The sequence below is a fragment of the Triticum aestivum genome, chromosome 7D (genome assembly GCF_018294505.1).
Source record: "Triticum aestivum cultivar Chinese Spring chromosome 7D, IWGSC CS RefSeq v2.1, whole genome shotgun sequence".
NCBI lineage: Eukaryota > Viridiplantae > Streptophyta > Magnoliopsida > Poales > Poaceae > Triticum > Triticum aestivum.
This window is the reverse complement of record NC_057814.1, coordinates 583,439,507-583,454,492: the sequence shown is the minus strand read 5'-3', so window position 1 is coordinate 583,454,492 and position 14,986 is coordinate 583,439,507. Positions and strand designations below refer to the sequence as shown.

Here is a 14,986-nt window from a genome sequence, read left to right as displayed (position 1 = left end):
AGAGAGGAAGCAAGAGCCCGACGATGAGGAGGTCGCCGTCTCCATCCGCCGCGGCGTCCAGGAGCTGCCGCGGTGGCGCAAGAGGCTGGGGGGCGCCGGGTACTCCAGGCGCGGCGTCTTGCCGGCCTCGATGTGCTCGAGGACGGCTTCGAGGGTGCGGCCGGGGACGCCCCACCATGGGCGCCACCCCTCGGAGTTGTGGCGGCCGCGGGGCTCGACGCCGTTCGAGGAGGCGAGCTGCTCGGCGTGGCGGCGTTCGAAGTACGCCGTTGTAACACCCCGAGAATCATGCTACAGTAACTCTCTGAGATTAAGCTAATCATGTTGCTAAACAGGGCTTGATCACAATTGCATCACATTTCTTTTCAAACTCCTAGTTCAAACTTCAATTAAAATCAAAGTGGAAAATAAAAGTTTTCAAAAATTTAAACAAAAATGTTCGGTGGGTGCCAAATAATACACTGGTAATTATGGTGGAGAAAACACATTTTTATAAAATACCTAAATACTTTTAAATGAAATAAAACAGGAAAGAAAATAAATAAATAAAAAGAAAATACAACAGAAAACAGAACAGGCAAAGAAAAAAAGAAAAAAAGGAGAAGGCCCTCCCCCACTGGACCCTTGGCCCGACTGGGCCGACCCCCGGCCCAGCCCACCTCTCCCACTCGCCCCCTTCCCTGTTCCCCCGACCGGGGTCGGAACAGGGGCAGTCCCCGCCGCACCCCCTCGCCGGCGACGGGGAGGATAAGGACGCCAGCTCCCCCCGCCTTCTCGGGCCTCTCTCCCACTCGCCCCCCGCTCACCTCTCGGCCCCTGCGCCTCTCTCTTCCCCCCCAGATCCGCGCCGCTCTCTCCTTCCCCACGCCCGACGCGGTCGCCGCCGTTCCCGTCGTTCACACGGCCACCGTGCCCACCTCGCCGCCCCACGTTGTCTCCAAGGACCGCCGTCGTCCGCTGCTTCGGCTGGTGCAGCCCGTTGGAGATCGGAGCCCCTACAACGAGCACACCGAGCTCGTCTTCAACTTCGGACGCCGGCGACCCCCTTCTTCCCCGGCGCCGACCTGCTGCTCCTAAGCCTCTCACCGGCCTCCGTGTGCCGCGCGGTGAGCCTCTCCCCCCTCCTCCCCTGTCTTTTCTCTCTCGCGCGCCCCCTAGCTGCTTCCCCACGCGCGCCCGAACGCCGCGCCGCGGAGCTCGCCGCCGGCGAGGCTCCGGCGACCTGTTGGTCACGGGCTCAAGCCCGTTGCACTCCCCACCTCGCGTAGATGCCCCCCAGCCCCTCCCCTTACTCGATAGCCCGCCGTAGCCTCGTTTCCGTCGGACACCCGTGCGCGCCGCCGCCTCCGCCGCTCGCCGGCGCCGATTCCGGCCAAGTCCAGCGAAGCCCCGGCCACCCCTGGATGCGGCGCTGCGAGCCCTTTCGAATGGGCCTAGCCCCGCTCCTCCCCGAGCCCCGTAGCGTGATTCCGGCCAACTCCGGCGAGGGGCCGCCGCTGTTTTGGTCGCCGGAGTTGCTCCGGCGCCGGCCGCCGACGTGGCCGGCCTGGGGCCACCCCAGGGCCACTGCCAGTGGGCCCCGTGGGTCCCAGTTGACTGGGTTGACCCAGTCAACTGCTGACTGGGCAGGCCCAGCCACTGACATGCGGGCCCCGCCGCAAAATTAAAAAACAAAAGAGAAAAAGAGAAATGTTTTATAAATAAAAATAATTAGATTAACTAATCACTCACTGACATATGGGGCCCACCCCTCTAATTAGACTGTTAGTTTAGTTTAAATTAATATTAGACTAACAGAGGCTGACATGTGGGTCCCACTGGACCCACCTGTCTGGTTTGACTGGTCAACCGACCTGTTGACCTACTGACGTCAGCATTGCCTCATGCTGACGTCATAATTCATTTTTGCTTAATTTAAATAATTCTAGAAATTCAAATAAACTTTGAAAATTCATATCTTTTAAACCGTAACTCGGATGAAAATGTTTTCTATATGAAAGTTGCTCAGAACGACGAGACGAATCCGAATACGCAGTCCGTTCGTCCACCACAACCCCCTAACCTATCGAACTAGCAACTTTCCCCCTCCGGTCCGTCTGTCCGAAAACGCGAAACATCGGGAATACCTCCCGGATGTTCCCCCCTTCGCCGGTACCACCTACTGTCGCGTTAGGGCACACCTAGCACCGCTCATTGTCATGTCACGCATCGTCATGCTTATGTTTGCATTGTATTTACTGTTTCTTCCCCCCTCTTCTCTCCGGTAGACTACGAGACCGACACTGCTGCTGTCCAGTTCGACTACGGAGTTGACGACCCCTCCTACTTGCCAGAGCAACCAGGCAAGCCCCCCCCCTTGATCACCAGATATCGCCTACTCTTCTCTATTCTGCTTGCATTAGAGTAGTGTAGCATGTTACTGCTTTCCGATATCCTATCCTGATGCATAGCCTATCCTTGCTACTACTGTTGTTACCTTTACCTGCAATCCTACATGCTTAGTATAGGATGCTAGATTTCCATCAGTGGCCCTACATTCTTGTCCGTCTGCTGTGCTATACTATCGGGCCGTGATCACCTGGGCGGTGATCACGGGTATATACTTATATACTTTATACATGACACATGTGATGACTAAAGTCGGGTCGGCTCGTAGGAGTACCCGCAAGTGGATCTTTGAGGCGGAGCGACAGGGCAGGTTGAGACCACCCAGGTGAGAGGTGGGCCTGGCCCTGGTCGGCGTTCGCGGTTACTTAACACGCTTAACGAGATCTTGGTATTTGATCTGAGTCTGGCCATTTGGTCTATACGCACTAGCCATCTACGCGGGAGTAGTTATGGGTATCCCGGCGTCGTGGTATCAGCCGAAGCCTTCTTGACGTCAGCGACTGAGTGGCGCGCGCCGGATTGGACTGGAACGCCACTAGGCTAGGTCTACTTCCGGCCGCGTACGCAACGTGCAGGTGTGCATAGGGCGATGGGCCCAGACCCCTGCGCGCATAGGGTTAGACCGGCGTGCTGACCTCTCTGTTGTGCTTAGGTGGGGCTGCGACGCGTTGATCTTACGAGGCCGGGCATGACCCAGGAAAGTGTGTCCGGCCAAATGGGATCGAGCGTGTTGGGTTATGTGGTGCACCCCTGCAGGAAAGTTTATCTATTCGAATAGCCGTGTCCCTCGGTAAAAGGACGACCCAGAGTTGTACCTTGACCTTATGACAACTAGAACTGGATACTGAATAAAATACACCCTTCCAAGTGCCAGATACAACCCGGTGATCGCTCTCTAACAGGGCGACGAGGAGGGGATCGCCGTGTAGGATTATGCTATGCGATGCTACTTGGAGGACTTCAATCTACTCTCTTCTACATGCTGCAAGATGGAGGTTGCCAGAAGCGTAGTCTTCGACAGGACTAGCTATCCCCCTTTTATTCTGGCATTCTGCAGTTCAGTCCACTGATATGCCCCTTTACACATATACCCATGCATATGTAGTATAGCCCCTTGCTTGCGAGTACTTTGGATGAGTACTCACGGTTGCTTCTCTCCCTCTTTTCCCCCTTTCCTTTCTATCTGGTTGTCGCAACCAGATGTTGGAGTCCAGGAGTCAGACGCCACCGTCGACGACGACACTTACGACACTGGAGGTGCCTACTACTACGTGCAGCCCGCTGACGACGATCAGGAGTAGTTAGGAGGATCCCAGGCAGGAGGCCTGCGCCTCGTTCGATCTGTACCCCAGTTTGGGCTAGCCTTCTTAAGGCAAACTTGTTTAACTTATGTCTGTACTCAGATATTGTTGCTTCCGCTGACTCGTCTGTGATCGAGTACTTGTATTCGAGCCCTCGAGGCCCCTGGCTTGTATTATGATGCTTGTATGACTTATTTATGTTGTAGAGTTGTGTTGTGATATCTTCCCGTGAGTCCCTGACCTTGATCGTACACATTTGCGTGCATGATTAGTGTACGGTCAAATCGGGGTTGTCACAGCCGTCCACAGCGTGTTGCTGTCAGGGGCGTACCTCGGCTGGTTACGCAACTCCGCCATCATCAAGGACCGGATGCACGCGATCTCGACGTGCAGGGCAGCGCTGGTGGCACCGGGACTTCGCCGGTGGTCAGCTTCCACGTGCCCGGCACTCGCATGTCCGACGGTGAGTCGGCCTCGTAGATGAGTCGTGCTTCATCCTCGTGCAGGTGAAGGCGGCCGAAGCCATTGGCCGCCGCACCGTCGCCTGGGTAACGCTCGACCATGCTCGTCGATGGGGAGAAAGGGAGAGGAGAGGCGAGCTCGGTCGAGGGGGCGTCGGCGGCGAGATGAGGAGCTGTGGCGAATGGAGTGTGTGCTCCCCTGCGAGGGAGGGACAACATTTTATAGCCGGGCTTGGGCGGTGGGAGGGCGGCGACCGTGTGTACGCGTGGTGGGCTCGGGTGGGACGTGCGTCGCCGCACCTTCACTGCGCCGCCCGTGAGGCATCAATGGAGGCTGACAGGCGCGGCAGCCTTGGCATTGATTCCTCGCAGGAACCGAGGCGATGAGGACGACGATGCGCCGGAGTCGCTGACTCGGCGAGATCGCCGTTCTTTTGCGCCAAAAACGATCCCCTCGGCGCCCCAGCACGCGGGGTTCGGCCTGGGTCCGCCTACGCCAGTTTCGGGCCTAACCGGCGAAAATTGGGCTCCTGAGAGCGCGATTGATCCGTTTTTCCAGCGCCGGCTTCCACGTGCCCGGCACTCGCATGTCCGACGGTGAGTCGGCCTCGTAGATGAGTCGTGCTTCATCCTCGTGCAGGTGACGGCGGCCGAAGCCATTGGCCGCCGCACCGTCGCCTGGGTAACGCTCGGCCATGCTCGTCGATGGTTAGAAAGGGAGAGGAGAGGCGAGCTCGGTCGAGGGGGCGTCGGCGGCGAGATGAGGAGCTGTGGCGAATGGAGTGTGTGCTCCCCTGCGAGGGAGGGACAACATTTTATAGCCGGGCTTGGGCGGTGGGAGGGCGGCGACCATGTGTACGCGTGGTGGGCTCGGGTGGGACGTGCGTCGCCGCGCCTTCACTGCGCCGCCCGTGAGGCATCAGTGGAGGCTGACAGGCGCGGCAGCCTTGGCATTGATTCCTCGCAGGAACCGAGGCGATGAGGACGACGATGCGCCGGAGTCGCTGACTCGGCGAGATCGCCGTTCTTTCGCGCCAAAAACGATTCCCTCGGCGCCCCAGCGCGCGGGGTTCGGCCTGGGTCCGCCTACACCAGTTTCGGGACTAACCGGCGAAAATTGGGCTTCTGAAAGCGCGATTGATCCGTTTTTCCAACGCCGGCGCTAAAAAAGAGCCTTAGGGGGGCTGTTGGGGGTGCCTCTGGAGATTCTCTCAGGGCTAGAATGAAGTTGTCCCATGATTTTGAATATGAAAGCTAATTAGTATCGTACTAGCATAGATCGGATGGATCAGTAACTTGCATCCATGTAAGAGTAACATTGCTATGAGAGGAAAGAAGGCATTTTCATTTCAACTCGTTTCTATACAAAAAGGTGTAACGGAGATTTATATTAATGGAAGATTGTGCAAGTTGTTTTTTTTCTTCAAATGATCTGCGCAACCAGTAGCCTTTTATTACATCGTGCCGTATCATGCAGATTGTGGAACTTTAGGCTACTCGTAGTGGGGAGTATCATATATTAGTATTATGCATATGATACCAACATATGATACAACCTTCATAGTGTATTGTTGTGATGATCTCACGGCAGATGCCATAAGTGTTGGGGAACGCAGTATTTCAAAAAAAATCATACGAACATGCAAGATCTATCTAGGAGATGCATAGCAACGAGACGGGAGAGTGTGCCACGTACCCTCGTAGACCGAAAGCGGAGGCGTTTAGTAACGCGGTTGATGTAGTCGAACGTCTTCACGATCCAATCGATCCAAGTACCGAACATACGACACCTCTGTGTTCAGCACACGTTCAGCTCGATGACGTCCCTCGAGCTCTTGATCCAGTTGAGGACGAGGGAGAATTTCATCAGCACGACGGCGTGGCGACGGTGATGATGAAGTTACCGGCGCAGGGCTTCGCCTAAGCACTACGACGATATGACCGAGGTGTGTAACTGTGGAGGAGGGCACTGCACACGGCTAAGACAAATCTTGGAGTGCCTTTCGGGTGCCCCCTGCCCATGTATATAAAGGAGGGAGGGAGAGAGGCCGGCCCTCCTAGGGGCACGCCAAGTGTATGGAGTCTTACTAGGACTCCCAATTCCTAGTAGGATTCCCTTTCCTTTTCGGAGTGGGAAAGAAGGAAAGGAGGGAGAGGGAGAAGGAAAGGGGGGCGCCCCCACCCCTTGTCCAATTCGGTTTGGGCAAGGTGGAGGCGCGTGCCACCTCGTGGCCCTTCTTCCCTCTCTCCACTAAAGCCCAATAAGGCCCATTAGCTTCCCCAGCGAATTCCCGTAATTCTCCGGTACTCCGAAAAATACCCGAATCACTCGGAACCATTCCGATGTCCGAATATAGCCTTCCAATATATGAATCTTTACCTCTCGACCATTTCGAGACTCCTCGTCATGTCCGTGATCTCATCCGGGACTCCGAACAAACTTCGGTCATCAAATCACATAACTCATAATACAAATTGTCATCGAACGTTAAGCGTGCGGACCCTAGGGGTTCGAGAACTATGTAGACATGACCGAGACATATCTCCGGTCAATAACCAATAGCGGAACCTGTATGCTCATATTGGCTCCTACGTATTCTACGAAGATCTTTATCGGTCAAACCGCATAACAACATACGTCATTCCCTTTGTCATCGGTATGTTACTTGATCGAGATTCGATCGTCGGTATCATCATACCTAGTTCAATCTCGTTACTGGCAAGTCTCTTTACTCGTTCTGTAATGCATCATCCCGCAACTAACTCATTAATTACATTGCTTGAAAGGCTTATAGTGATGTGCATTACCGAGAGGGTCCAGAGATACCTCTCCGATACACGGAGTGACAAATCCTAATCTCGATCTATGCCAACTCAACAAACACCATCGGAGACACCTGTAGAGCATCTTTATAATCACCCAGTTACATTGTGACGTTTGATAGCACACAAAGTGTTCCTCCGGTATTCGAGAGTTGCATAATCTCATAGCCAGAGGAATATGTATAAGTCATGAAGAAAGCAATAGCAATAAAACTAAATGATCATTTATGCTAAGCTAACGGACGGGTCTTGTCCATCACATCATTCTCTAATGATGTGATCCCGTCTAGGGCATATTATTTCCTCTAGGGCATATTTCCTTCAATAAGATGACTAAAAGTGGGGGGCTATGTGAGGACGCCGGTGGGCTCCGGAAGCAAGGTTGGCACGCGCGAGTGCGGGACACAAGACGTACCCAGGTTCGGGGCCCTCCTTGGGAAGTAACACCCCTAGTCCTACCGAAATGGGATGATATGCACAAGGGTTACAGTGGTGCTCCTGGAGCTGTTTGGTGGAGGAGGAATAAGGAGCTAGGTCTCCATCTAGCCTCGTGTGTGTGTGAGTATGTGTGTGGGCAGAATGCCGAAGGGAGAAGATCCTCTGCATGGAGGGCTCCGAGGGGGGGGGGGGTCTTATAGGCCGAACCCCCAGGGTTACAATGGTAAAGATACATGGGCGCGGGCCCTGGTGCCATCGTCCTGGAGCCGCGGTGGGGTCTGTCGGGTCGCCAGGTCCGTCTTGTCTTACGTCACCGAGTGGTTGGCACTTTTCGGCTACGGTGCCGCGTCGCCCGGTCGCCATCCGCCCCGGTCAGCAGTACAAGGGACGTTGTAGCGACGCTTGCCTCGGTCAGCGTGGGTGGGTGGCACACTGTTGCCAGGCCTGCCCCGTCGTGGGGCCTTGTCTTGTCGTATGGATGGAGGGGACGACCGCTAACCCGCGGCCAGCCTGCCGGGGCGGGATGCCGCGCCCATCCGGCCCGCGCGGGGTTGCCGGCCTATAGGTCAGCCGGGTTGATGGGTGCCTTGTGCCCCGATGTTTTTAAAAAGGATCCGGCTTTCGTTGCCTACCTTAATCCCCGAAGCTATGAAGGTCCGCCGGCTCTGGGTAGGAGGGTCTTTGCAGCTTACCCCCCTGGAGAGAGTGATTGGCGATGAAGTATGCGGGGCCGGCTGGGCGGCGCCGCCCGGCCGGATGTGGGACTGAGGCCTCAAACGCCGGCAACACCCACTGGATGCCGACTTATTTTCGTGTGAGGGTCGCTGATTGTTTTGGTTCATTCATTCGTTCTTTCTCTTTTTGTGCGAAAACAAATCTACTAGCTCACTGACAAAAAACACAATGGGCTTGGTACTCTGGCCATTCCCAATTCCTTTTACTAGGCCCAACTTCAAGGTATCTCTTCCCTGCCTAGATCACAGGCTTGGACATAACTTCTTTACCAGCAAAGGTGAGTTTCTTTGTCTCAAAAAAAGAAGAGAGCAAAGGTGAGTTTCTTTGTCTCAAAAAAAGAAGAAAGCAAAGGTGAGTTTCTTCTCACTCCATCCTTGCAACCTTCACCGAGCCCTTCAAACCAAATGCTCAAAATGTTTTTTAGTTATACGGCCTAGTTTATTTCAATCCCTGCGTTCCAAGCCTAGTTTAGCTGGTCATGGTTTTAGACTGGCAAGACATAATTAGCATCAAAAGAAGCAACATATAATCATCCAAAGTATTTCACTAAAACATAGCAGCAAATATCTTAATTTTCAAACCATTAACAGTAGAGAGAAATGATTCACGGCATTACATCATCAGCAGAATTTCACACATTATATTGTTAGCATACAAGTGGCCCTTACTAAATCACTGCCTATAAGATGCTTAAAATTTCCCATGGGTGCACCTAGAAGATAAAAATTAAGTTGCATGATGGTCCTCAACAGAAGTTGTTCATGTCTTCGCATAATGATCATAGTACCTTCACTCAAATCACCTGAAAAAGTTTCATGAACACCAGAAGCGAGCTAACAACAGGGTTACAGTAAGACCAGGATAGCTCCAGTTTGTCTTGCAAGGTTGGAAGCTGGAACCGGAGCCAAGCTACGTGTGGCAGAGCCACGTGCAACATTACAGGTATCTTAGTAAAACAAGGAGCAAGACTAGCATGGAAAGTGAACGGCATTGGTTATTTAGTTAAGACTGTTTTAAGCCATACATACCTGGCAAAAAGCACAAGCAAAGATGGCATATTGCTAGTCTTCGGAGCACTTAAAATCCCTAACAATATCATGAACATTATGATCTAAGCACTGCTCGGTAATGTTCTGCTAACAACATTTTCTGTTTCAAACATGCCACAAGTAGAGAATTTTTTCCAAAAGATTAACAGTAAAGAAAAATGATTTCAAACATTATACCATTTGCACACATTGATATGTTATCTTGTTAGCAGACAAGTAGTCCGTTCACTAAATCACTGTCAATAAGATACAAAGTTAACCTGCATGATAACCATTGATCATGTCTTTTACTAAATGATCATAGTACATTCGCTCAAACACTACGCGAAGTTGACGGAATACATAGAGGTAGCAGTTTTCCAAAAACATACATATGCAAAAACCAGTACAGAGAAAAGAAAGTTCAGTGCAAAGTCAGATAACTAATCAGAGAAATAGACCAAATTCATTCCACGATGAACCACGGTTGCTCCAAACTTAAAAGCATGCATACATCTGAAACAGAGCCCAATTCAAGCAGACATACCAAGCCCGCTGTTCCATAGCATGAAGAACTGATGATGCCTGTCGAAGATCCACTTCTTATGTACACCACCAGCAATTCTCATATTGACATCAAATGTGCAATGACTGTAACTCTACATACAGCGGCACATACGGCATATATGGCGGCTTGTGAACTTCAAGACCAGATATCAGTTTGACTTGCCCGCTATCCATATTATAGCACGTGAATGTGGCATGCCAACAAGTAGTGAAGAATATCATGTTGCATTCTGGATGAATCGCAATCCAATCAAAGTCCCTGTCGAGGCGGAAATCTACCCACTCAAGTAGAGGTGCTTCAAATATGTATGGAATTTCGACGCTATGCTTCAATATCCATTCTTTGCTTTGATAGTTCTCAAGAACATAAACTACTAGGGTGGTAGAACCATCTTCATCTCCCTGAAAATTGGCATAATGCAGGCGGCCCTGTGACCGCTGAATAAAACCATCAAACAGACCATCAGGGAAACCGAAGTTCATCCATGTTTCCCCCTCCGTGTCCACCACAGCTAGACAAGGGGACGATCCGCGACAATCGGCTTCAAAATGTAGATAGCCATTAAGAAAGACAGATGCAAACCGATGATCAATGAGCCTGATTTGTGAGTTCCATTTCTTTTCCTTATAAACCCATCCTCCGGTTTCAGACGAATACACTGCCACTCCGACAATGTCAGGATCCCAAAAAAACTCCTGCTCATTTACCAACTCAAACACATAGAAATGCATCGACACAGCCGAATCAAAGCCCAAACGTGTGGTGGCCACCTCGCTGGCGGCCTTGCCGGAGTCTGGCAACACGACCCACTTCTCCGTGGCGGGATTGCACACGATATAGTGGAACTCGTCACCCTGGGCAGAAACGTCATACCAGCGGCAGAGGAGGAGGCCGTTGCAGCAGTCCAATAGTTCGACGCGCCGATGGTCGGGCAGGAAGGTGCAAGAGGTGTCGAACGGAGGGGAGCGTCTCCCCGGGAAATCGGTGAAGTGGACAGGGGATTTCAGAAGCCAGTCGCTAGTGATGGCGCTGCCGTAGAAGAAGCCGGCCGGTGTCTGGGGGAGCTTCTTGCGGTGTTCGGGGTGGTCGATGAGGGCCAGACAGTGGTTGGAGACGCACTTGAAGCGGCAGAGCGACTTGACCGGGACGCGCGAGAGGATCTCCACGAGGAGGTCGTCGGTGAGTCTCTCGACCGCCGTCCTGCCGTCGCTGTGGGGAGAAGGGGAAGACCTGCGAAACACAAATGGGGGTCACGGCCTGGATCGGCGAAGGAGGGGGGAACCTCTGATCGATGATCCTGCTGATTCGTGTACCGGACAGGCGATGAAGTGCGGCCTTTCTTCCGCGGGCTAGAGCTATCCACGGGGACGGACATGGCGGCGGCAGGAAACGGCGGCGACGCCGTCGAGCAGAGCAGAGGGAGGGGGGAGTGAAACCTAGGTCGGAGGATCCCAGTCGATGGGAGTGGGACTTGGTCTCTCTGCGTTAACAGATTGGGCCGTCGAGCGTCAGTAATGGGCTCAACCGTGTGGCAACGGATACAAAATAGGACCAACGGACTGAATTGGAAGAATGGGGCCCACGGATACAAAAAGGAAGACATTTACATTCGATTTTTACTCTAAATATCATATTTGTTTTTTCTAATAGGAATGACTAAGGCTGCTTGTTGGAAAATTCTGCACGGCGATTTTGAAATTCGAGGGTTAATTAGCAGAAAAGATGGGACAGACAAATAATTTGCTTCCACGTGAGAATGACATGGAGAAAATAAGACATCTTCATTTCAACTCGTTTCTGTAAAAGAAAATGTGAAGAGGTTGAGCAAGTTGTTTTTCGCTTTTTCAAACAATCTGCGGAAACCGTTAGGCTTTATTACATCCACGGTCCTGCTATGATTTTGCGCTACGATTTTGACGACCGGATCGATTGATAACTTGCTTCCATGTAAGAATGAGTAAAGAAGTAGTGGACGGAGGGTCTTTGCGTAACTGCATGTAATCATTTCTAAGACATCGGTGAATGGGGCTCTTTTCCCTCTCTCCTTCTTTAATATATGATACACACACTCTTCAAAAAAAGAATGAGCAAAGAAGGCATTTTCATTTTCGCTCGTTTCTGTAAAAATGTAAAATGAGACTTAATAGAAGATTGTGCAAGTTTTTTATTTTTATTTTTTTCAAAATGATTTGCACGTTTGTTGAGAGGAAACCGGTGGGATGTATTACATTTGTGGTACAGCTAAATCCCCGACCACCAAGTTTATACCTAGCCAGGTACTGTCCATCATAATGCCAAAACACCCGGAGCCATACGAGCTCTGTGAGCTCCTACAACATTTAGCACCAGAGTTACAAACTCGTTCACAGGACACAACCTCAACCTCTATGAAACTCATAAACAAGAGGGACATGTAGTCGTCAGAGCAGTTTGTAAAAACTGTAGAATCTCTTTTGACGATGATTCGTGCAATACCAGCACCGGCAGCCAACTGAATAGCCTGGAGACAAGCCGTCATTTCCGCATGGGGCACATCAGCAAAGATGTCCTGATGTCCATGTCCACTTTGTTAATCGAAGAGCGCCATCCATACTGATTTTCAGAAGGTTTCCAGTCGGCTGTTCCAAAGAGCCTAAAGCAGGACAACAACAGCAACGGGTGCATCAACCGGAAATTAATGGATGAAAGCTGGTAGGCGTGTAGAGGAGCTCTGTAGCCATGTAGCCATTTAAGGGATCTTCAGGCACAGCTTATATGCACGTTGATTTGATGTAACAAGGGGAAGCAAGGGCGAACTAACTAAGAAGCTTACTGGGTGGTATGGCCACACTACAATATGCATGCTACTGACCTAGCTACGGTTACGGTTTACCTAATAAACCGTATAGTGCCTTCGTTCAAAAAAACACTATCAGGTTTTCATGGCCACAAACTCCCCGTATAGTGCCCTCTTACCATCTATCTCCCTCAAACCACCAAGCAGAAATTCATTCATGAACACTAGGAACACAAGGATAGTTTCAGTTTTGCCTTGGATGCTTGAGGCTGAAACCGGAGCCATGCTGCTACAGAGTCGATACAGGCACTTGCTGCTTCAGTGTTATATGACCTCAAAATTTGAAATTCAGAAACGACACTGCAAAGCTGCACTGGACTGGACAGAGCGTATGTGTGTTAGAATACAATGTACGTATATACGGTTGTGTATATAAAACCATATATACCTTTTTAGTTGCATGCGTGGTGATCTTGTAATCTGGTAGTTAGGTTCATTGCTTCGATCCTTATCTTGTAGATTAACTAACTTGAGGATCAAGCCTAACCTAACTACCGAATCCTGTAAACACTAGCTTATGGCTATATATAACACGTAACGCGTCCCTGCTAGGCATACGCTTCACGCCATCTTTCATGGTATTAAGAGCCTATCTCCTCTAAGCACATCTCTCGTAGCCATGGCCTCCTCAAGCTCCGCTGTCGCCACGCCTGCCCTCATCCCCATAGCCGACCTCCATCGCTCCAACTTTCTGGTATGGTGCGCGCAAGCCATGGCGGCCATCCGTGGGCCGCAGCTCGTCTCCTACCTCAATCCAAAGAGGGAGCAGCCGGAGCAGAAGCTTCGCGACAAGGACGGCAAGCCCACGGACACGCCCAACCCTGCATACGACATCGACAAGGCTCGAGATTCTCAGGTGCTAAGCTTCATCTTCAACTCCATCTCAGCTCCTGTCATGGTTCAGGTTGCACACTGCGACACGGCGGCCGAAGCATGGGCCGCCATCACGGAGATCTTTATCTCCCAAACTCAAGCACACGTCGTCAACACCAGAATCGCCCTCTCCACCACCAAGAAGGGCAACTCGACGATGGCCGAGTACATCGGGCGCATGAAGGCGCTCGGTGATGAGATGGCATCGGTGGGCAAGCCGCTCACCGACGACGACATGGTGTCCTACATCCTGGCGGGACTCGACTACGAGTACATGTCCTTCGTCTCCACAATCTGTGCTCGGACTCAGCAAATCAAGGTGAGCGAGCTTTACTCGCAGCTGATTAGCTTTGAAAGCAGATTGGCTATGTTTGAAGGCGGAGGGCAGTCCTCCCACTCCTCTGCCAACGCCGTGTCCCGTGGCAGGCGCGGTGGATCCAACCGTGGCGGTGGCCGTGGTGGCAACGGTGGCCGCAATGGAGGCGGCCGTGGCAACGGTGGCGGCGGTCGTGGTCGCGGCGGCGGCCGCGGCAATGGAGGAGGCCGCAACGATCTACCTGATGTCTTCTGCCAAATCTGCACCAAGCCCAATCACATGGCCATGGAGTGTTATCGCCGTTTTGACATCTCCTTCAACAAGGAGAAAAGTGCAGCAGCCGTCAACACCAACTCCTCCTACGGGGTGGACACAAACTGGTATGTGGACTCAGGTGCAACAGACCACATTACCAGCGAGCTCGACAAACTCACTGTCCGTGACAAGTACAATGGACATGATCAAGTAAACGTGCCAAACGGCGCAGGTATGAAGATTTCCCATATAGGTCATGCATATGTTCGTACCCCTACTCGCAATCTTCATCTTAAAAATATTTTGCATGTGCCCAAAGCCACCAAAAACTTGATCTCTGCCCATCGTCTAGCTTATGACAATCATGTGTTTCTTGAAACTCATCCTCATTTTTTCTATGTCAAGGACAAGGCAACGAGGAAAACCCTCCTCCACGGCAGGTGTAGAAACGGGCTCTATCCCCTATCATTAGCTCCCATAAGCTCGGGCATGCATGCACTTGGCGCCACCAAGATCTCTCCGTCAAGGTGGCACGATCGTTTAGGACATCCATCCTCGGCAATAGTTCAACATGTTCTTAGACACAATAAAATTTCTTTTTCTAGCAAAGAGTTGAATAAAGAGGGAGTGTGTGATGCTTGCCAACAAGGCAAGATCCATCAACTTCCCTATCCAAATTCTAGTAGTATCTCAAAAGCTCCTTTAGAGCTAGTTTTCTCTGATGTATGGGGGCCTGCCCAAGATTCAATCAATAAGAAAAATTATTATGTGAGTTTCATCGATGATTCCAGCAAATTCACATGGATATATATCCTCAAACATAGATCAGAAGTTTTCAAAGTGTTTCATGAGTTTCAAGCACTAGTTGAACGACTTTTTGATCGCAAGATTATCACCATGCAAACAGATTGGGGCGGTGAGTATGAGCGCCTCAACTCATTCTTTCGTCAAATAGGGATCACAC

At 51.4% G+C, this 14,986-nt stretch overlaps 1 protein-coding gene and 1 pseudogene across 1 annotated transcript; one reads left to right on the top strand and one right to left on the bottom strand.

The window, feature by feature from the left end:
- Nucleotides 1-9,374: 9,374 nt before the first annotated feature.
- On the bottom strand, nt 9,375-11,235 carry LOC123164658 (F-box protein At5g07610). The gene is made up of 2 exons (XM_044582204.1): nt 11,056-11,235; nt 9,375-10,972 (listed from the first exon to the last, which is right to left on the bottom strand). Exons 1-2 carry the CDS (start codon nt 11,115-11,117, stop codon nt 9,811-9,813), a joined length of 1,224 nt encoding a protein of 407 aa, XP_044438139.1. The 5' UTR covers nt 11,118-11,235; the 3' UTR covers nt 9,375-9,810.
- A 2,433-nt stretch (nt 11,236-13,668) lies between these two features.
- LOC123171733 (uncharacterized) lies at nt 13,669-13,807 on the top strand (annotated as a pseudogene).
- Nucleotides 13,808-14,986: the final 1,179 nt, after the last annotated feature.